Below are 22,371 nucleotides of genomic sequence, written 5' to 3' on the forward strand. Positions count from 1 at the left end.
GCAGCGGCGGTGGTGGGAGGCCGTTGTGGTGGATCGTTACCTACGCGCCCTGCCTTATGAGGCAAAACGGTTCATCAGTCAACAGGCCTTGACCACGGCTGATCTGACCGTGGAAGCTGTGGAAAAGTACCAGGCCACAGCGGAGATGCTGAATGCTTCCCGAAAAGACCCCAGGAGGGCGGCCCCACCACAAATGGGAAGAACCCGTCCAAAGGACCCCCAGGTCTCGAACCCAGCCACGTCAGGACTTATCCCGGCTCCAGGGGGAGCCAGAAACCCGGCGGGTCCAAGAAGAGTACACCAGGAGGGGGAGACTTCGACAGTGTTACCGGTGTGGGGGAGATGGGACATATCTCCTGGCAGTGTGGGAAACCAGCCGATGAACCTATGCCCACTGCGGAGTCCTCCAGCTCAGCACCCACACACCGTTTTGCCTCGCTCTTGGGAGTCGTAGATGGGCCCAGATCGACCCCCCACCTGCCCGGTAACTGTGAATCACCATGATGTGGAGGCCTTACTGGATTCTGGTAGCCGGGCCACCCTGGTGCGTAAGGATTTGGTGGGCCCAACGTGTCTGACCCCGGGGAAAGTCCTCCCAGTTTCCTGTGTCCATGGGGACACCAGAGAATACCCCATTACTGAACTTACAATGACCAGCACACGGGGAACCATACACACGACGGCGGGGTGGTTGATTCCCTCCCCGTCCCTGTCCTAATTGGACGAGACTGCCCAGCCTTTACCCACTCTGGGAGAGTCTCAGGAGAGGATAACCCGAGTACCTCGGAAACGGAGAGGCAAGACTCATCCTGGGAAGGCTCCGGTGCAATCCTCCGAGTTACTCACTCCCGCCCGGGCTCTGATAGGGATGGCAGGTGCCCAGACCGACACAGAGACGGAGCTACAGAATCTGGACAAAGAACTGTCTGGTCTGAAGGGGACCGCTGAGAGGTATCGTTTGTTAAAGCAACAGTTAGACATGAAGACAGAAGAGTTAGATATCCTCCAGGCTAAACTCCAACAGAGCTCCTTCCCTAAGCAACAGGAGGAGCTGGAGAGGCTGCGCAGGACCATCGAGGAGTGTGAGGAGACCCTGCGCAGTAGTAAGGAGGTCCAGAAGAAGGCAGAGGAGAAGTACAAGGTGTTGGAGAACAAGATGAAGAATGCGGAGGCAGAGAGAGAGAAGGAACTGAAAGCTGCTCAACAGAAGCTAAACTCTGCTAAAACCAAGGCTGATGCGTTCAGTAAGAAACTCAAGGAGAGACAACAGGAGGCTGAGTCCCTGGTCCTAGAGTTGGATGAGTTGAAGAGAGAGCAGTCTGGCAAGCACCACGGCAATGCGGACGCCCTCTCCCGGCGTGATGCCTTCTTCGCATGCCTTTACCCGACGAGGACGTCGGTCCCGAGGGGGGGATGTGTGATGTCACGAGAGGCTGTGTCCTGGAGGGACGTTACATCCCCTGAGGTGGCTGCAAACCCAGACAGCTATGGCTCCATCTGCTGGTATGGTCGGGAACTCCACCCCTCTATGGCCAATCTTCCCACGCAGCTGAAACAAATGAGGAGCTGATGAGCTGAAGGTTTGGGAAGGGAAGAGACACAGTCTCCAACCTGGGCTCTCTGGAGGACAAGAGTGCTGCACGTCCACTTCCAGGAGGAATATAAGGATTTGAAGATACTTACCTTTGGGAAATACTCACCTTTGGATATATGCACCTGTGGAAATACGTGAGAGACATTTGGAAGGACTTTTTGCTGGGTTGGCCACTAGCTGCAACGTGGACTACAGTAAGGCTGGGGAAAAGTTATCTGAGCGAGTGAGAATTATGACTTTGGATGTGGAAGAGACATCCCTGAACTGTTAACCCTTAAAGAGCCACAAGAGAACAGAATTTTGTTATATTTTCGTTAATTTCCCAAGACCTATAATAAAATCCTTGTTTTGTTTGAACCTTGTCTCCTTGCACTACTTGAGCAATCCCGCTGAAAGCTGTGTAGCCTCTCGTGACGTCACAATATATATATATATATCTCTCCCTGGATTGTAAACGATCAAGGTCAAAACATATTGTTACAAAAGTAGCTAAGATGGGGAGAAGTATGTCCATAATAAAGCGCTGCTCTACCTTCTTAACAGCACTATCAACAAGGCAGGTCCTACAGGCCCTAGTTTTGTTACACCTGGACTACTGTTCAGTCGTGTGGCCAGGTGCCACAAAAAAGGACTTAGGAAAATTGCAATTGGCTCAGATCAGGGCAGCACGGCTCAAAGTGGAGGAGAGATTGACTTCATCACTACTTATATTTATGAGAGGTATTGACATGTTGAATGCACCGAGCTGTCTGTTTGAACTACTGGCGCACAGCTCGGTCACCCATGCATACCCCACAAGACATTCTACCAGAGGTCTCTTCACAGTACCAAAGTCCAGAACAGACTATGGGAGGGAGGTGCACAGTACTACATAGAGCCATGACTACATGGAACTCAATTCCACATCAAGTAACTGATGCAAGTAGCAAAATTAGATTTAAAAAAAAACAGATTAAAAAACACCTTATGGAACAGCGGGGACTGTGAATCAACACAAACATAGGTGCAGACACATGCATATACACACACACACACACACACACACACGTACACATGGATTTTGTACTGTAGATATGCGTTAGTGGTGGAGTAGGGGCCTGAGGGCACACAGTGTGTTGTGAAATCTGTGAATGTATTGTAATGTTTTTAAAATTGTATTTACTGCCTTAATTTTGCTGGACCCCAGGAAGAGTAGGTGCTGCCTTGGCAGCAGCTAATGGGGATCCAAAATAAATACAAATACAAAAGGAAAGATGTAGCAAAAGCCTTCACAGATCATTTTGAGGAGAGGTGTCGATATTCAAAACATATTCACTATTACAACTGACGGTGCCCCCGCTATAGTGGGGTAACAAAGGATTCACAAAGCTGATTGAAGATAAGATTGGCCACCCCATGGTTAAATGTCACTGTATCATTCACCAAGAGAATTCATGTTCCAAGATCAAGCCAGACAACTTTGAGGAGACCGACTGGATCTGTTGGTGTTTCAGCGGATGGGTATCGATGACTTTGAAATGCAACTGATCGAGCTCAAAGCGTGCCCCTCTTTGGTCATCAAAATTCACAGAGCTGCGCAAAGAACTGGAAGGGACAGAGAGAGATAGGGGGCTACATTATCGACTGTTGGGAGAGCCTGCCAGTGAAATTTGACAGTCTGAACTAGGTCGCATGTGCAATGCTTTCAACATTTGGATCCACGTATCTACAGTGAGGGAAAAAAAGTATTTGATCCCCTGCTGATTTTGTACGTTTGCCCACTGACAAAGACATGATCAGTCTATAATTTTTATGGTAGGCTTATTTGAACAGTGAGAGACAGAATAACAACAAAAAAATCCATGTTATAAAATGATTTGCATTTTAATGAGGGAAATAAGTATTTGACCCCTCTGCAAAACATGACTTAGTACTTGGTGGCAAAACCCTTGTTGGCAATCACAGAGGTCAGACGTTTCTTGTAGTTGGCCACCAGGTTTGTCCCACTCCTCTTTGCAGATCTTCTCCAAGTCATTAAGGTGTCGAGCCTGACGTTTGTCAACTCGAACCTTCAGCTCCCTCCACAGATTTTCTATGGGATTAAGGTCTGGAGACTGGCTAGGTCACTCCAGTACCTTAATGTGCTTCTTCTTGAGCCACTCATTTGTTGCCTTGGCCGTGTGTTTTGGGTCATTGTCATGCTGGAATACCCATCCACGACCCATTTTCAATGCCCTGGCTGAGTGAAGGAGGTTCTCACCCAAGATTTGACGATACATGGCCTATCCATCGTCCCTTTGATGAAGTTGTCCTGTCCCCTTAGCAGAAAAACACCCCCAAAGCATAGTGTTTCCACCTCCATGTTTGACGGTGGGGATGGTGTTCTTGGGGTCATAGGCAGCATTCCTCCTCCTCCAAACATGGCGAGTTGAGTTGACGCCAAAGAGCTCGATTTTGGTCTCATCTGACCACAACACTTTCACCCAGTTCTCCTCTGAATCATTCAGATGTTCATTGGCAAACTTCAGATGGGCCTGTATATGTGCTTTCTTGAGCAGGGGGACCTTGCGGGCGCTGCAGGATTTCAGTCCTTCACGGCGTAGTGTGTTAGCAATTGTTTTCTTGGTGACTATGGTCCCAGCTGCCTTGAGATCATTGACAAGATCCTCCCGTGTAGTTCTGGGCTGATTCCTCACCGTTCTCATGATCATTGCAACTACACTTGTGGTCCTCTGTAGCTCAGCTGGTAGAGCACGGCGCTTGTAACGCCAAGGTAGTGGGTTCGATCCCCGGGACCACCCATACACAAAAAAAAAAAATTATGCACGCATGACTGTAAGTCGCTTTGGATAAAAGCGTCTGCTAAATGGCATATTATTATTATTATTACACGAGGTGAGATCTTGCATGGAGCCCCAGGCCGAGGGAGATTGACAGTTATTTTGTGTTTCTTCCATTTGCGAATAATCGCACCAACTGTTGTCACCTTCTCAGCAAGCTGCTTGGTGATGGTCTTGTAGGCCATTCCAGCCTTGTATAGGTCTACAATCTTATCCCTGACATCCTTGGAGAGCTCTTTGGTCTTGGCCATGGTGGAGAGTTTGGAATCTGATTGATTGATTGCTTCTGTGGACAGGTGTCTTTTATACAGGTAACAAGCTGAGATTAGGAGCACTCCCTTTAAGAGTGTGCTCCTAATCTCAGCTCGTTACCTCTATAAAAGACACCTGGGAGCCAGAAATCTTTCTGATTGAGAGGGGGTCAAATACTTATTTCCCTCATTAAAATGCAAATCAATTTATAACATTTTTGACATGCGTTTTTCTGGATTTTTTTGTAGTTATTCTGTCTCTCGCTGTTCAAATAAACCTACCATTAAAATTATAGACTGATCATTTCTTTGTCAGTGGGCAAACACACAAAATCAGCAGGGGATCAAATACTTTTTCCCCCTCACTGTATGTGAACAGATCTTGTCACACATGAAGTCTATCCTGAGCCCCTCATGCAGTCGGCTGACAACGGACCACTGGGAGGCCTATGTGCAGCTCAATGTCTCCAAATATAGGTCAGATATGAAGTTTATAATAATTCAGTTATGTTTAGGGCTGTTGGTAGGCCTAACGGTCATCTCAGTTGTGTTTTTTTATTGAACCTTGAACCTTGTATCTTTCAATAAATAATGTAATATTTGTATGTATTATTTGTCCTTTGTAGTTATGTAGCCTATATTGAAATGGGACTGTTCCACAAAAATACATAAATGAGAAGCAATTTATACACAATATTATTATAAACGAAGATGTATAAATCATATTTCCAAGTGTTCTAACAAAATGCCCATATATAATCAAATCGGAATGTCTGATAAATGCAATTGAAAACATCATAAGTGTCGCATCACAACCAAATCTTGATAAAACGCACCAAAGGAATATTGTCCATAAATCAAAACCATAAATAAAACCAACATTTAGACAGCTTTACGAAAAAAAATATACATAAAGCCACTACTACAGGCAATCAAGTCAAAATAAGGCCAACTTCAAATGATGACAACATTAAAATGACCATCACATTAAAACTGCTGACCACAACTGAATTTCAGACAAATACACATAATGCAATGGAATATGAGACATAACATCGAAATAATGACTTACAATTATCAAGGACGCTTGCCAAACAAACTCGACCAAACAATGGCGAACATCAGGAAGTGCATTTTAAAAGGAGCGAAGACCGCGCCGGATTCAACACCTTGGACAGCGCCTTGGTGCGGCATCGCTCATCTGATGCAGGCAGGCCTATAGTGGAGCTCCGTGGTGCTGATGGACAGCGCCTCTGTTTAGCGATTTATGCAATTCTTCCGTTTGTGGGCAATTAGATATTCAATAGACACAATTAGTTGTAATGCACATATGAAAATCATAACTGGCACGCAAGATCGTTAGAAATGGTAGGATAAATTGTAAATTGGCACTCCACACAAAATAGGTTGCCGACCCCTGGTGTAGAGTAACTTTACATTAGAAGAGGCGTTTGTGAGCAGGGAGGGGGGGGAAATAGAGGATCAAAAGTTTTGTAGCGAGGAAAAATGACTTTATGTTCTCGAGCCGGTACACACCTCCTCCTGTGGGCAATGTTCCCCTGACGGCAGGCTCGACACGACCAAAGCTGAACCTGAACACACTAGAATTGAATGATCTTGAACACATGCGCCATCAAAACCTAGCAGTGTTGCACGGTATACTGAAACCTCTGTACTTTTTTGATACTAGAACATGAAAAACGGTTCGTACTCGAATGTGTGTTACTTTCGTTACTTTTGTCAAATGTGTCTCATGGATGAAGCCTGTGTATCAGCGCAGCCAACCCCTTATTATAGCATGCAATGTGCCTGCTCATCTTACTCATTGCTAGCCTACACTGGGTGTCTGGGCTGCATCATGTTAGCTCCCCACTCATGCTGCACAGAAGTTAACACACTTGAATAATGCGACACCATGTAGAAATGTTGAAACTGTTAATTACTGTTTGCAAAACAATGTCCATACAGGCCAGAACACTTTACAATGCAAGAAGATACTGGTCGCTTCCAGCTATTGTAGGCTAACTTTCCTTGCTAGCTGACAGCTTAAGCTATCATCAATTCACTACTGTAGTACTTTGTGATAATATGCAAACCTTTATGCAAAAAATGAAGATTTCAAAGCTGATTGCCACCAAAAACGTTATTCATTCACTCTCTCATGTCTCTCCCAAAGATTATATTATCTATTTCCTCAGAAAACTGACAGGCCACCACCCCTCTTGCCTTGACGTCATTACTGGTTAAAGAGACAGCGCACATTTTTTCTATGCAAATGTTCAGTACAATAAAAAAGGGTCCCAAATGGAAGGGAAACAGATTGTCTGTAGCCCCATGAAATCAGCCAAAACAAGCTAGCTCAATAACTCAATGTATGCACACTCCTGTATTGTGGATAGGCCTAGGCTACATCTTGATTTACCCAGTTTATCAAGAGATTTACCATTCAAATAAATGATTACCATTATGTTGTTCGGTAGTTTGATTGGTAAAAACTAAGTTAAATTGATTATATGATTGATTAATTAATGCATACATGGCTGTCTGAAAATTTTTGACATAGAAAAGTCAAAATGTAATGATATTTAACTCAAAAGATGCCCAACGATTGAACAGAGCAGTAGATGAGTTTATCTGGCTGCATCAAGCGTTATTCTGTGGCTAATATGTCTTATTTTTTTTGCTGTGGTATCATTTTGGTATAGAGTATTGTGATGGTATCGAGTATTGTGATACTAAACCTGGTATAAGTATCAGTCGAAATTCTGGTATCGTGACAACACTAAAAGCTAGGGTTGTGAAGGAAGCTTTAAAAAAGGTACAGACAACTAGCGCAAAAATAATATTGCGATTTCTTTCCCCCATCACTATCAAAACTAATGCCATCTATTCTGTTCTGTGTATGAGATGTCATCAAAACTCCTCTACTTTGTTTAGTAACTGCCGAGACGTGATGAAAGGAAAACTGGCAGCAAATAGGACAGACAGACCACACGTCACTGAACAGAGCGATAGACAGACCAGACTGTGCTCTTTCTGGATCAGAGAGAGATGAAATGGGATGGGGGAAGGAGAGGTAGAGAAAACCAGAGTGGGAATGAGAGAGCCTGAGGGAGAGAAAAAGAGAGCCAGCCAGACAGAGCATGTTGAGAGACTGACAGAGAGCACAAGGGATAGAGGCCGGCACCATAAACTGGGAGAGCCAGGTTAAAAGCATGACTCAGACAAAGAAGGGAGGCGAGAGAGAGATAGATCCTGGCTTTAATGGTGAAACCCCTTCACGGGAACACGAAGAGCACAATGCGAGCAGCGCCAGCCCACTATCAAAGGGCATCCTTCCCCTCGCCGCCCATCCCTCAATCCCCCCCTTCCCTGTTCCCCTCCTTTTCATTAGTTCATATGTCAGCTGCTAGGGTGCTTAGTTGTGGTATGAAGTGTATCTGCGGTCATTCCAGTTCTCCTCTCCTCTCGCGGTCTCTCTATCGGTGTCACACACCCCTCTCTGTCTCCCTCGGTTTCCCTCTCCCTCTCAAAAATAAGCTTGTCTAAGAGTGCCTCAGGAGGTCATATGAGAGTGGATGGAGGTCCCAGCATTTATTAACTTTGTACCCACTCACTCCCCTCTCTCTCCCACTCCCTGAGCGAACATTATCACTACTAATGTTGCTACTGGACAACAGGGGCAGGGTCAGGTCACAGAAAACCCCTCCTCTCACTGTACCCCGCAAGCTATGTTCATAAAGTATGTCGTAATTCTATTTGGGTTAGGCACTGTCCCCTACAAGCTTTGTTTTGCTTAGGCCTAATTCTGTTTGGGTTATTGCTAGTTTTCAATGTCAGCTTGGGCTTGGGGGGCTAGAAACACTTGAATGATGAATGGGAAGCGCGCTTCAATTACCAGTTGAGTTTTTAACACGCAATTGCCTTTAGAATTGTTACGCAATGATTGGGCTTATAAAAGCACGTTTCACTCCAGCAGCAACAAAGGAGCTGTTTGAGAATCTGTAGCAGCAGCTCTCGCGCTGTCTGAAAGATTTCTGCCCATAGGCTCTGTATCTGTATGCTGTGCATGTGTGATGAACATAACGACTAACGAAAACACACACGTGCCAATTTAATTCCACTAAACTATGCAAATTAACCTCGATAAGCATGACTGGTCAAATGTATTTCCATCGACTGGTATTTCCATCAATGAACATGCTAAAAATAATTATTTTGCTATTTTATTTTTTATTCCAGACAATTGGCCGGCGCCTGTTTTATTTATCGCCTATTCATTTATTTTTTGGGGTGGGGGGGCACAAAAGCTGGCTATTGCCGGCTAACGGAAACGCTGGTGTGTGTGGGGAGAGGAGGGGGAAAAGACTGAACCATGACCTTCCTGAAGGGAAGTTGCTCCACAGTGTGTGTGTGCGAGAGAGAGACAGTGAGCGAGAGGGGGATAAGAGAGAGGGAGACTGTCACTGTTATCATAAACACCATAGGGCCTGCTTGGAGCCTTGTCCCAATTCTGCAATATCCCCACTTTCCATCCATAAGCCCTCGCTAGTGAGCTTCAGTAGGCCCTTTTCCAATATACCCATACAAAAATGGCACCTGAAACTAATTGATTCTGAAAACTCGTCTGGATTAGGACACAGAGCTGGCCTCTGATGGCGCCGGAGGGGGTGGCTGCCGTTTTATGGACTCTTAACCAACCGTGCTATTTTGTGTGTTTTTTCGCATCGTTTGTAACTTATTTTGTACATAATGTTGCTGCTACCGTCTCTTATGACCGAAAAGAGCTTCTGGACATCAGAACAGCGATTACTCACCTTGAACTGGGATTTGCTCCAGACACCCGACAGGGCCCTCATCCCTGTCATCGCAGTAGAAAGAAAAGGAGATATCGTGGAAGGAGATCGGGGTGCTTGGTAAGGAGCCGGTGACGAGTGGCTAATCTGCCTTTGCCATCGATACCATTGGCCAATTTACAATCGCTTGATAATAAAGTGGACGAACTACAGGCACGAATATCCTACCAACGGGACATAAAAAACTGTAATATCTTATGTTTCACAGAGTTGTGGCTGAACGAAGAAATGAATAACATACAGATGGCGGGCTATACACCGTATCGGCAGGATAGAACAGCAGCTTCTGGTAAGACAAGGGGTGGCAGTCTATGTAGAGATACTCTACCTCAGGTTTTGCTCACCTGAGGTAGAGTATCTCATGATAAGCTGTAGACCACACTATCTACCAAGAGAGTTTATCTATATTCTTCATAGCAGTCTATTTACCACCACAACCCGATGCTGGCACTAAGACAGCACTCAATGAACTGTATCCGGCCATAAGCAAACAGGAAAACGCTCATCCAGAGGCGGCAATCCTAGTGGCCGGGGACTTTAATGCAGGGAAACTTAAATCAGTTTTACCTCATTTCTACCAGCATTTTAAATGTGCAACCAGAGAAAAAAAAAAAAAAAAAACTCTAGACCACCTTTACTCCACACACAGAGACGCGTACAAAGCTCTCCCTCGCCCTCCATTTGGCAAATCTGACCATAATTCTATCCTCCTGATTCCTGCTTACAAGCGAAAACTAAAGCAGGAAGCACCAGTGACTCGGTCAATAAAAAAGTGTTCAGATGAAGCAGATGTTAAGCTACAGGACTGTTTTGCTAGCAAAGACTGGAATATGTTCCGGGATTCTTCCGATGGCATTGAGGAGTACACCACATCAGTCACTGGCTTCATCAATAAGTGCATCGATGACGGCGTCCCCACAGCGACTGTACGTACATACCCCAACCAGAAGCCATGGATTACAGGCAGCATCCGCACTGAGCTAAAGGGTAGAGCCGCCGCTTTCAAGAAGCGGGACGCTAACTCGGAAGCTTATGAGAAATCCCGCTATGCCCTCCGACGAACCATCAAACAGGCAAAGCGTCAATATAGGACTAAGATCGAATCGTACTACACCGGCTCCGACGCTCATCGGATGTGGCAGGGCTTGCAAACTATTACAGACCAGAAAGGGAAGCACAGCCGCGAGCTGCCCAGTGACACAAGCCTACCAGACGAGCTAAATTACTTCTATGCTCGCTTCGAGGCAAGTAACACTGAAACATGCATGAGAGCATCAGCTGTTCCGGACGACTGTGTGATCACGCTCTCCGTAGCCGATGTGAGTAAGACCTTTAAACAGGTCAACATTCACAAGGCCGCAGGGCCAGACGGATTACCAGGACGTGTACTCAGAGCATGTGCTGACCAACTGGCAAGTGTCTTCACTGACATTTTCAACCTCTCCCTGTCTAAGTCTGTAATACCAACACATTTCAAGCAGACCACCATAGTCCCTGTGCCCACGAACACTAAGGTAACCTGCCTAAATGACTACCGATCCGTAGTCTCACGTCTGTAGCCATGAAGTGCTTTGAAAGGCTGGTCATGGCTCACATCAACACCATTATCCCAGAAATCCTAGACCCACCTAAATTTGCATACCGCCCCAACAGATCCACAGATGATACAATCTCTATTGCGCTCCACACTGCCCTTTCACACCTGGACAAAAAGGAACACCTATGTGAGGATGCTATTCATTGACTACAGCTCAGCGTTCAACACCATAGTGCCCTCAAAGCTCATCACTAAGCTAAGGACCCTGGGACTAAACACCTCCCTCTGCAACTGGATCCTGGACTTCCTGACGGGCCGCCCCAAGGTGGTAAGGGTAGGTAACAACATATCCGCCACGCTGATCCTCAACACGGGGGCCCCTCAGGGGTGTGTGCTCCCCTCCTGCACGACTCCAACTCCATCATTAAGTTTGCCGAAGACACAACAGTGGTAGGCCTGATCACAGACGACAAGACAGCCTATAGGGAGGAGGTCAGAGACCTGGCCGTGTGGTACCAGGACAACAACCTCTCCCTCAATGTGATCAAGACAAAGGAGAGGATTGTGGACTACAGGAAGAAGAAGAAGCACGCCCCCATTCTCATCGATGGGGCTGTAGTGGTGCAGGTTGAGAGCTTCAAGTTCCTTGGTGTCCACATCACCATCAAACTAACATGGTCCAAGCATACCAAGACAGTCGTGAAGAGGGCACGACAAAACCTATTCCCCCTAAGGAGACTTGGCATGGGTCCTCAGATCCTCAAAAGGTTCTAAAGCTACTCCATCGAGAGCATCCTGACTGGTTGCATCACTGCCTGGTATGGCAACTGCTCGGCCTCCGACCGCAAGGCACTACAGAGGGTAGTGCGTACGGCCCAGTACATCTCCAGCCACCCTAGTCATAGACTGTTCTCTCTGCTACCGCAGGGCAAGCGGTACCGGAGCGCCAAGTCTAGGTCCAAGAGGCTTCAAAACAGCTTCTACCCCCAAGCCATAAGACTCCTGAACATCTTATCAAATGGCTACCCAGACTATTTGCATTGCACCCCCCTTAAAACTGCATTGTTGTTAAGGGCTTGTAAGTAAGCATGTCACTAAGGTCTACACCTGTTGTATTCGGCGCATGTGACAAATAACATTTGATTTGTTCTGCCTTTCCATAACAGTTGGCCACGCCGAATCAAATCTAAATGTCTCTCTCTTTGTAATCTTCACAGAGAGTCAGATCCATTCCTTGAGGTCTTCCCCCTGTCGTGTTTAGTCTGGTAATGTAAAAGACACACCGGTGGATTATACAGTTAAGACATGGACTCGACAGTCTGGGCAAGACCATACCTGACTATCAAGCTCCTAATCAGCACACACCACTGTCTGTGTCACCACTGGTAATTATATTAAATCAGCCTAAATCTCTGTCATAGGGGAAAGAGATGTGTGTGTCAAGCAAGCAAGCACCAAATACTGAAACGGAGGGTGCTATTATCTCAAAGTGCAGGTATGAGCTAAGCTCTGTCTATGTTTGGAGAAAAGTGTTATTACGACCATTCAAAAGGGAACTACATTGCCATCTTAACACCACCAGAAAATGAGTCACTGAATATATGAGAGAAACTGGACAGACTCAGAGCAGTTAGAGCAAACTTTGCAGGAACTGTCCTCAAGGCAAAATGTATTATTAAATGCAAACAATCTTTCATCAGAGGTGGTTTAGATGACGAAGAGCTCATTGGACACCAACACATATAAATGTTTATATGTATTCTATAGAATGTTTATAATCTGAGCTTCGTTGGATAAACATGTGCACATGAAGATAGTGTCGAAGGCCTTGGATACATTCATCACTACAGTATCCATTACCGTTAGTTGGATTTAGTTGGATTACAGATGGCAGCTGTGTGTGTGTGTGTGTCAGGCCTCAAATTTCCCTGACGGCATCGACAGCCTTGCGGCCACTGTGGCCGATGTGCCCTAATAACTATGGAGTCTATATTACTGGCAAAATATTAATTTCTGAAGCTGTTAAGTTTATTTATCACATGCACAAATAGCCTAGTTTTAACTGAATATCACCTGTCTGGCAGTGAGAATGTGCAATGCCTCCAACAGCTGGTTGATGTGTGGAAAGAAACGAGAGAAAGTCCAGGCATTCCACAACAATTCTAAATGCAATCAGGGGAAAACAGAGCTTTGATGGCCTGTATTGAAAAGAGGAGGATCCCAGCTTTCCATTCTTGTATTATTTATTTCTCAATTCCTATGCTAATATTGAGAATACGATAGTGTTTAATTATAGTCGGAGTATATGGCATGCTCCAATTAAAAAACAAACCATGGGAAGCGTATCGTCAGTGTTTCCTCTGTATTAATTTAGCAGCAGCGTACATCATAAATATGGAACTGGAAAAAAATTAAGCATTGCAATGATAACCGTCTTCTGGTAGATGGAAAGGCTTTCCCAAATATATTTCCCAATTAAATGTTAAGTAACTACAAAGTAGTCTATGCCTACCTGGCAGAATGATATGATTATTTCCATCAATCCAGTGGCCATTAGTTTTGCAAAGTCCATCACGTGCGCTACAGAAACCCCGCTATCCGAACAGTGTTAGATACATGCACACTTGAATTATTGTTGTTATCATTGTTGTGTACTTAAAACATACAATTGTATTGTTTGTCTATGAAATTGTTTTGTGAGCAAAAATAAAGGAATGGAAGACAAACTCTTTCAAAGATAGCTCTGATATAAATTGTTCACATATTTTTCATATCAGAACATTGTTTTTCTGTGTCCTAATCAACTTAATCGGCTATTTTGGTTCATAGTCTTGGCGCCCACTAAAATCACGAAATTTCAGGCCGTGTGTGTGTCCAAGGTCTCTCATCACTTTAAAAAGGCCTAGGTCCTTTTGAGCAGATGGTCATAATTACCAGAGAGCACAGAAAGTAGCCGAGGGGGGCGTTGTTTCAAAACGTTGTGTACTTTAGAATGTTTTCAGGCAGCAACCCGGAATGGGTAATCCTCATTCAACAAATATATTTCTCCTTAATCCGAACTGTCAATTAACCTCACTCACTTGACTGCAATTTTAGGCACCCTAAAACGTTACAATGTTATTATGCTGAGCATTGACACAATGACATGACCAGCATACATCATCATACATGATGCAAAGGGGAACTTGTGAAAGTTTGACAAGTAATGAGCCAGGACATGAATCTGAGCACGCATGAAACAAATGAAAATAAATGTCTCTTCGAAATTGAAAGAATAAACACAAATGTACAAATGTAATACGTTGTTGTTGAATTGGCAGTTCAACTTCTGAAGATAGGGTCAAGGAATCTTGAGACACAATCCGCTCGTCACATTTCAACTTCATGATGATTGTTAGCTAACAATAGCAGGTGACAAAAAAAAATAACACTGTCCACGGTGACTCCCCATCAGATGATTTGTCAACTCAATCGAACCACGTTATCTACACAAAACACAACTCACCTGCGTGCACAATATCGGACAGGTCATAGTTCCTGGCGGTTCGGGGAAACTCCTTCAATTTACGATTCGACAAGTTCAGAGCACCACTCGCTGCAGCTTCCTCGAGCGACTTCTCCACGCTCCGGCTAGCCGCTATTGTCGCTGGCAGCTGGGCACCGTCCCCAGCAGCCATGAACGTAGATATGCCTCTTTATGTTACTTTGTTTGAGTCTCAAAAAATAAAGTATTCCTTTACACTTTCATATCCCTCACAACTATTTCCAAAACCGTCCGCCTCTCTTCCGACAAACAACTTTCGAAGTAGCTAGGACAATGAATAAATCCTACAGACAATTATTTCGTTATCCACAACGACGATACAACATTCCGCGAAGCAAGAAATAGATGTACTAACTGAATCTCTTTCGGAAGGGGTGCAGCAGCCCGAGGTAGCTGAGGAGAAGTGGGAGTGGCTACGATGAGAAAGGAATTTGATTGACAGGGATTACACACCCATATTTCAAAGGAGCTGGATAACTCAAGGCGGGGTCTGAGGAAAAGGGCGTTCATGTTCTTCTTCTTCGTGTGGTTTTCCGGCAGACTAGACGCTTTGTTGCGTATTGCTGCAGTTCACAGCTCGGGGAGTGAATTGCACATTTTGTTCACAAAAAAGGGAAATGGGGAATAAAGCAATTGCACCACCATCTAACCCTAGCTATACACCACTATCCCCAACAATCCCACCACCCCTTCCCACTACTTTTGCCTTAACAGATCCTACACCAGGCCGTTGGCCTGGGAGCCTGGAACCCCTTCTCTCAAAACCCTGTGTATTTCTTCTGCACTAAAATCTCTGACACACATCTGCTGCTGCTACTACCAAATCAATCTTCTGGGATTTCCTTTGCAGTACAATTAATGACAATAGCAATAAACGCCAAGAAGCCAACTCTACTAAAGCACAAACTGTTTGGTTCACTCTGTGCTGGCCTACTACTCACAGCACAGGAGGTTGGTGGCACCTTAATTGGGGAGGACGGGCTCGTGGTAATGGCTGGAGCGGAATAGGTGGAATGGTATCAAATACATCAAACACATGGTTTTCATGTGTTTGATGCTAATCCATTTGCTCTGTTCCGGCCATTATTTTGAGACGTCCTCCCCTCAGCAGCCTCCACTGACTCACAGGGATCCTCTCAGGCTCCCTCACCCGTTTCCCACCATCCTCTTCTTTCCTAACTGCCATGCATGTGACACTTTCTGCACTGTTGGGACGCTGGTAACCTCAACCTGGCTCACTCGAACAGGACATTTCTGATCCCCAGCAACATGGGCACACAGACAATTGAAACACACCACTTTTTACACCGAAACTACACACTCCTTTGTCCAATGCACTCCTGCACACTTCTCATACCTCGGAATCTCCCTCCTACATACTGCTGCAGCTTGACCATAAGCTTGGCACCTGAAACGTCCTAGTGGGTCCGGAACAAAAGGTCTTACGGGATACCTGACATATCCTAGCATGACTTTATCAGGTAAACACTTAACATCAAAATTCAAAAGGATAGACAGGTTCTCATCAGTCTCGCGCTCGCCACCAGGTCTGCGTCGTACCAAACAGCGTGCAACACAGATACCAGGGATCCTCAACGTCAGTTGATCCACCTCAACACTCAAAGCCACCCCAGTTATCACTCCTTTCAGCGGTGCTCTGCTCCAGAGAGCAAAGCAAGACACATCTCTTGTCCTAAGGTGCGTGACGTGGAGCGCCCACTCCTTCTGGGTGGAAGACAAACAGAAAATCAATACATGTTCACTTCTGGATACTTTGACCGAGTTAACAATTCCCAGTTTCTCCTCCACACAACCTGATACTACAAATGGGTCAGCCAAAAGGCATGGATCCACTTTCTACACAAATCTTTCTCCCACTGGGCCAGAAACATCTCAGGCATTATCCTGATCATTGGGTTGAGGCTCGGAAGTCTTCACCCCACCTGTCACCGCAGGTACTTCATCCTCACTTTCCCGGGTTTGACTACTGAGTTTTCACTAACCAACTCCATCTCAAGGTTTTCAGGAGAGCAAATAGTTTTATAGGTAAGTCCAGTTGGTTTATAATCAGGAGACAAAGGTGGGTACACAGGTGACAAGGGATTGTACAAAGGTTTGGACATTGTTAAGCCTTCGCGTCATCGCACTTCCATCTCAAGCGTGATAATTACCTCTGAACCTAGAGCTGGATGTTTATGTTGAGTGATTTCAAAACGGCCGAGATGATACTGATGGGAATATACACCAATCAGATACAGTAGGAGGGTTCTGGGCAGATAAATGAAGAGTGAACCAATCAAGAGAGTGAGGCAGCATGGTATCCCCATTCATATCAAATTTTTCACCAAGACCCCCAGTCACAATGAAACAAATAATTCGCTGCATGCCAATGTCACATTTCCCAGATTGAATGTAGGTTATTATTTTTCATTAGTGAGATACAGTACGTGTGGCCTCAGGGAATTTCCTTTAGCAGAATTCCAATTTGTATCCTCTCTGGTTAATAATGTAACAACATTGTCTAGCCTCTTTGTTCTACATGTGTTACACATATTACTGTCCCCTGCTCTCCAGAGTTCCAGCCATGCTCAGTAAAACCATCTTAGACTAATGTGTCACCATATCATTAGTAGCCTAATGCTAATACTGTTTGTGTCTAGGTCTATGTGTGTGTGAGTAGGCATATGTGTTTACAGTGTATATGTGTGTGTGCACACGCGTATGTATGTGTGTGTGTACGCATACATATGTATGTGTGTGCATGCTCGTGTGTGTGTCAGAACTCCTATGTAAGTGCAAATGTTAGGCCAGCGGGTCTGCATTGTCCCCATCACCTCCTGTGGGGTTTTGGTTTTACCCTTCTCTTTTTTCTATTCTTCCATTCTTCCCCCTTGACCAGATGACTGCTCCCCACATCCCCTATTCCTCTTCTCTGTCTCAGGGACCATTAACATGGTATTTTCCCCCTCCCCACCCTCCCTCCTCCCTCCCTCCCCAGTGTCCCATTGGACCATCTGTCAATGTCCTGGTGTCCTGATCCCACAGCTGGGTCCAGAGAGCGATGGGGTCGGGCGCCTTATACACTACATTCTCACTGTACACTTAAACATATACCCTCCATTAGCAGCCGCTGTTAAGTTAACCCTGCGTCCGCATTTCATGACCCTCCGCTTGGCACTTGTATGTTTTTTCCTCTCATCTATGATGTTGTTGTAAAATGCATAGTTATTTACAAGACGGATACTGAAATTAACGAGTAAGATGATTTGTAGTAAAAGGGTTAAAAGGTAATTTTGTACCTGGACTGGACTTTTTGGTAGTCGTAAAGTGCTGATGCACCAACATGCAGTATTTTACAAAACAACAGCTGAAATTGACTAGTGACATGATTTGTTGGTAGAAAATTGTTAAAATGACATTTTGTATCTTGACCAGATGCTGGTCCCTTAGAGGTCATAAATCGCGGAGGCACCACATTGGTTTGGATTTTCTACATGTGTAGGCTATGTGTTAGTTAGATGTATTGGATGTGTGATTTGTCTGTTTAAATGGGGCATCAACAACCGATCCATTACTCCAGGGGTAAAGAGGAGGATGGGAGAGCACAGAGGAGAGGAGGTGGAGGAGCGGGGAGACAGGGAGCGTGAGAAAGAGTGATGTCAGAGCTGCATCCTCCAGCATCCACTGCACTTAGGACACTGGGAGTGCGAGAGATGGGGGAGGAGGGGAAGAGCGGAAATGATAGAGAGAGAGAGAGAGAGAGAGAGAGGGAGTTTGTAGAGCAAAAAGTAGAGAAGTCATATCCAGTAAATATGACTAGGTCATTGGCTTGCACAGAGCAAAACAAGACACGAACTTCACAAAACAAATTCACTCGGTATAGTGACAGAGCTTTGACAGTCACCACGATTCAGACACACAGTTCTTTGATTCCACAGTCTCTGAGGCCATGACCTCACTCTTAATGCATGTGGGTAAATGAGGATCAAGCATCTAAGTCCCCGGCGCAGCCGGGAAATGTCTATTCCCTTGGACAGTCGGCATGCAGCAGTGAAAGCTCATTTGAATAAATTTCCTCAACTGCACCCCTCTACTAGCTTGAACCAGAAAATGGCTGCTCATTGTTAGACTCCAGGTGACTGTAAATAGATGCGTGTCGTAACCAGAAAGATGGCCTCGCAATCTGCTTCGAGACACGGCAGAGGCCGGATCATTCTGGCGATTGTGATAGGAAGTTCGATGGTGAGGCATATATCTGTACCTGGGGCAATGACTTTGTGTTTTCCTGGGGCAAAAGTTCAGGATATCACCAGGTTGCTTCCTGAGGCAGTGAGTCAGTCACCGGGGGCTGATACTGTCATGGTTCATGTGGGGTCAAATTACATTACGAAGGGCAGCTCAGAACAGCTGAAGATGGATTTTGAAGAACTGATTAGATCTCTACTTGACACCAACAAATGCCCCATAATATATGTCCCTCTGCCCTCCCTAAATCGTGGCATTGAACAGTTCAGCAGACTTTTAGCCCTCCATAACTGGCTACGAGACTATTGCAGCTCTGTGGGTGTAACATCTATTAACAATATTGATACCTTCTGGAAGAAAAGCTCGTATTATAAGGAGGATGGGATCCACCCAAATCATTTGGGTTCCTGGATCTTTTCACAGCTTTAAAAGGCTGTGTTGAGACAATGACTTAGCAATGACCCAAGTCCAGCTCATTTAATCCCTACCATTGTGTCGCTGAGCTGTCATAATGCTTCAGCAAATGTACATTATCCTAGGTGCATTGGAAGACACAATGTAAGTAACCTAATTTATGTCCCTCTTACTGCCCTGAATGCCTCTGCTAATCATACAGATATTGTATGCAGTAATCATATGCCTATGAACCAGAGTAATACTGTTAGCACTGAGGTGGTGTGCCCTAGTAGGAAGTCCACTGTGTGCAGCTGACCCGGCACTTATAAAAATAACTTGATCATGTCTACCTATGCTAAGCTTCCCAGTAAAACAAGAAAAACAATCAAGGATTCCAGAAAAGTGTTAAAAATAGCTCACGTTAACATATGTAGCTTAAGAAACAAGGATCATCAAATCAATAATTTGCTAGTAACATATGACATTCATATTCTGACTATCTCTGAATCTCACTTAGATAATACCTTTGATGATACAGTGGTTGCAATTCATGGTTATAAGATCTACAGAAAAGACAGAAATGCCAAAGGTGGAAGTGTGGCTGTTTATATTCAGAACCACATTCCTGTAAAGCTTAGAGAGGATCTCATGTTAAATACTTTTGAAGTAATATGGCTACAGGTTCATCTGCCTCATCTAAAGCCCATTCTGGTGGGAAGCTGATATAGACCACCAAGTGCTAACAGTCAGTATCTGGATAACATGTGAGAAATGCTTGATAATGTATGTGATATCAATAGAGAGGTATATTTTCTGGGTGATTTAAATATTGACTGGCTTTCATCAGGCTGCCCACTCAAGAGAAAGCTTCAAACTGTAACCAGTGCCTGCAACCTGGTTCAGGTTATCAATCAACCTACCAGGGTAGTTACAAACAGTACAGGACTTAAATCATCAACATGTATTGATCATATCTTTAATAATGCTGCAGAAATGTGTTTGAAAACAGTATCCAAATCCATCGGATGTAGTGATCACAATATAGTAGCAATCTCTAGGAAAACCAAAGTTCCAAAGGCTGTGCCTAATATTGTGTATAGGAGTTCATACAATAAGTTTTGTAGTGATTCCTATCTTGTTGATGTGAAGAATATTTGTTGGTCCATGGTGTGTAATGACGAGCAACCAGATGCTGCATTTGACACATTTATGAAATTGCTTATCCCAACTACTAATAAGCATGCACCAATTAAGAAAATGACTGTAAAACCTCTGTGAATTGATGAGGAATTGAAAAATGGTATGGTTGAGAGGAATGAGGCAAAAGAAACGGCAAAAAGGTCTGGCTGTACAACTGATTAGCAAATGTACTGCAAATTGAGAAATCATGTGACTAAACTGAATAAAAGGAAGAAGAAACTACACATTGGCCACAGTGGCCGCAGAATTCCGTAAAGTAAGTGTGGAAAAGGTGAAACAATTATTGTTGTCTATCAAAAATGACAAGCTACCGGGGTCTGACAACTTGGATGGAAAATTACTGAGGACAATAGCGGACGATATTGCCACTCCTATTTGCCATATCTTCAATTAAACCTACTAGAAAGTGTGTGCCCTCAGGCCTGGAGGGAAGCAAAAGTTATTCCCCTACCTAAGAATAGTAAAACCCCCTTTACTGGCTCAAATAGCCGACCAATCAGCCTGTCACCAACCCTTCGTAAACTTTTGAAAAAAATCGTGTTTGACCAGAAACAACGCTTTTTTACAGTAAACAAACTGACAACAGATTTACAGCATGCTTAACACTTGCACAAATGACTGATGATTGGCTGAGAGAAATGTATGATAAAAAGATTGTGGGGGCTGTTTTGTTAGACTTCAGTGCGGCTTTTGACATTATCGATCATAGTCTGTTGCTGGTAAAACGTATGTGTTATGGCTTTACACCCCCTGCTATATTGTGGATCAAGAGTTACCTGTCTAACAGAACAGAGAGGGTGTTCTTTACTGGAAGCCTCTCCAACAAAATACAGGTAGAATCAGGAATTCCCCAGGGCAGCTGTCTAGACCCATTCATTTTTTAAATCTTTACTAACGACATGCCACTGGCATTGAGTAAAGCCAGTGTGTCTATGTATGCGGAGGACTCAACACTATACACGTCAGCTACCACAGCGACTGAAATGACAGCAACACTTAACAAAGAGATGCAGATAGTTTCAAAATGGGTGGCAAGGAATAAGTTAGTCCTAAATATTTCAAAAACTTAAAGCATTGTATTTGGGACAAATCATTCTAAACCCCAACAAAATCTTGTAATGAATAATGTGGAAATTGAGCAAGTTGAGGAGACTAAACTGCTTGGAGTAACCCTGGATTGTGAACTGTCATGGTCAAAACATATTGATACAACAGTAGCTAGGATGGGGAGAAGTCTGTCTATAATAAAGTGCTGCTCTGCATTCTTAACAGCACTATCAACAAGGCAGGTTCTACAGGCCCTAGTTTTGTCACACCTGAACTACTGTTCAGTCGTGTGGTCAGGTGCCACAAAGCGGGACTTACAAAAATTGCAATTGGCTCAGAACAGGGCAGCACGGCTGGCCCTTCGATGTACACAGATAGCTAACATCAATAATATGCATGTCAATCTCTCCTGGCTCAAAGTGGAGGTGAGATTGACTTCATCACTACTTGTATTTGTCAGAGGTATTGACATGTTGAATGCACTGAGCTGTCTGTTTGAACTACTGGCACGCAACTCGGACACCCATGCATAACCCACAAGAAATGCCACCAAAGGTCTTTTCACAGTCCCCAAGTCCAGAACAGACTATGGGAGGTGCACAGTACTACATAGAGCCATTACTACATGGAACTCTATTCCATATCAAGTAACTCATGCCATCAGTACAATTATATTTAACCCTCCCGTTGTCCTAGGGTCAAAATGACCCGCAACTGTGTTGAACCAACTTTATTTAATTTGTATATTTTGGATCATTTGTGAGAAGGAGGCAGTGATACTTTCTTTAAAGTCTCACTGACTCCTTCTCACAAATGATCCCAAAAATAGAAAAATTTAATAAAGTTGGTTCAACACAGTGGCGGGTCATTTTGACCCTAGGA

General features: G+C 44.5%; 1 protein-coding gene across 2 annotated transcripts in view; it reads right to left on the reverse strand.

Annotated features, from left to right (window-relative positions):
* LOC121554267 (leucine-rich repeat and calponin homology domain-containing protein 4) overlaps nucleotides 1-14,989 on the reverse strand; it is a 67,059-nt gene extending 52,070 nt beyond the window's left edge. For both annotated transcript variants that reach the window (XM_041867737.2, XM_041867736.2), the window contains exon 1: nucleotides 14,563-14,989. In XM_041867737.2, coding sequence (XP_041723671.2) covers nucleotides 14,563-14,734 — 172 coding nt within the window. In that variant the 5' untranslated portion in view covers nucleotides 14,735-14,989. The remainder of the gene's footprint in view (nucleotides 1-14,562) is intronic.
* Between the last annotated feature and the right edge of the window lie 7,382 nt (nucleotides 14,990-22,371).

The sequence above is a fragment of the Coregonus clupeaformis genome, unplaced genomic scaffold, assembly GCF_020615455.1.
Source record: "Coregonus clupeaformis isolate EN_2021a unplaced genomic scaffold, ASM2061545v1 scaf0023, whole genome shotgun sequence".
Classification (NCBI taxonomy): Eukaryota; Metazoa; Chordata; class Actinopteri; order Salmoniformes; family Salmonidae; genus Coregonus; species Coregonus clupeaformis.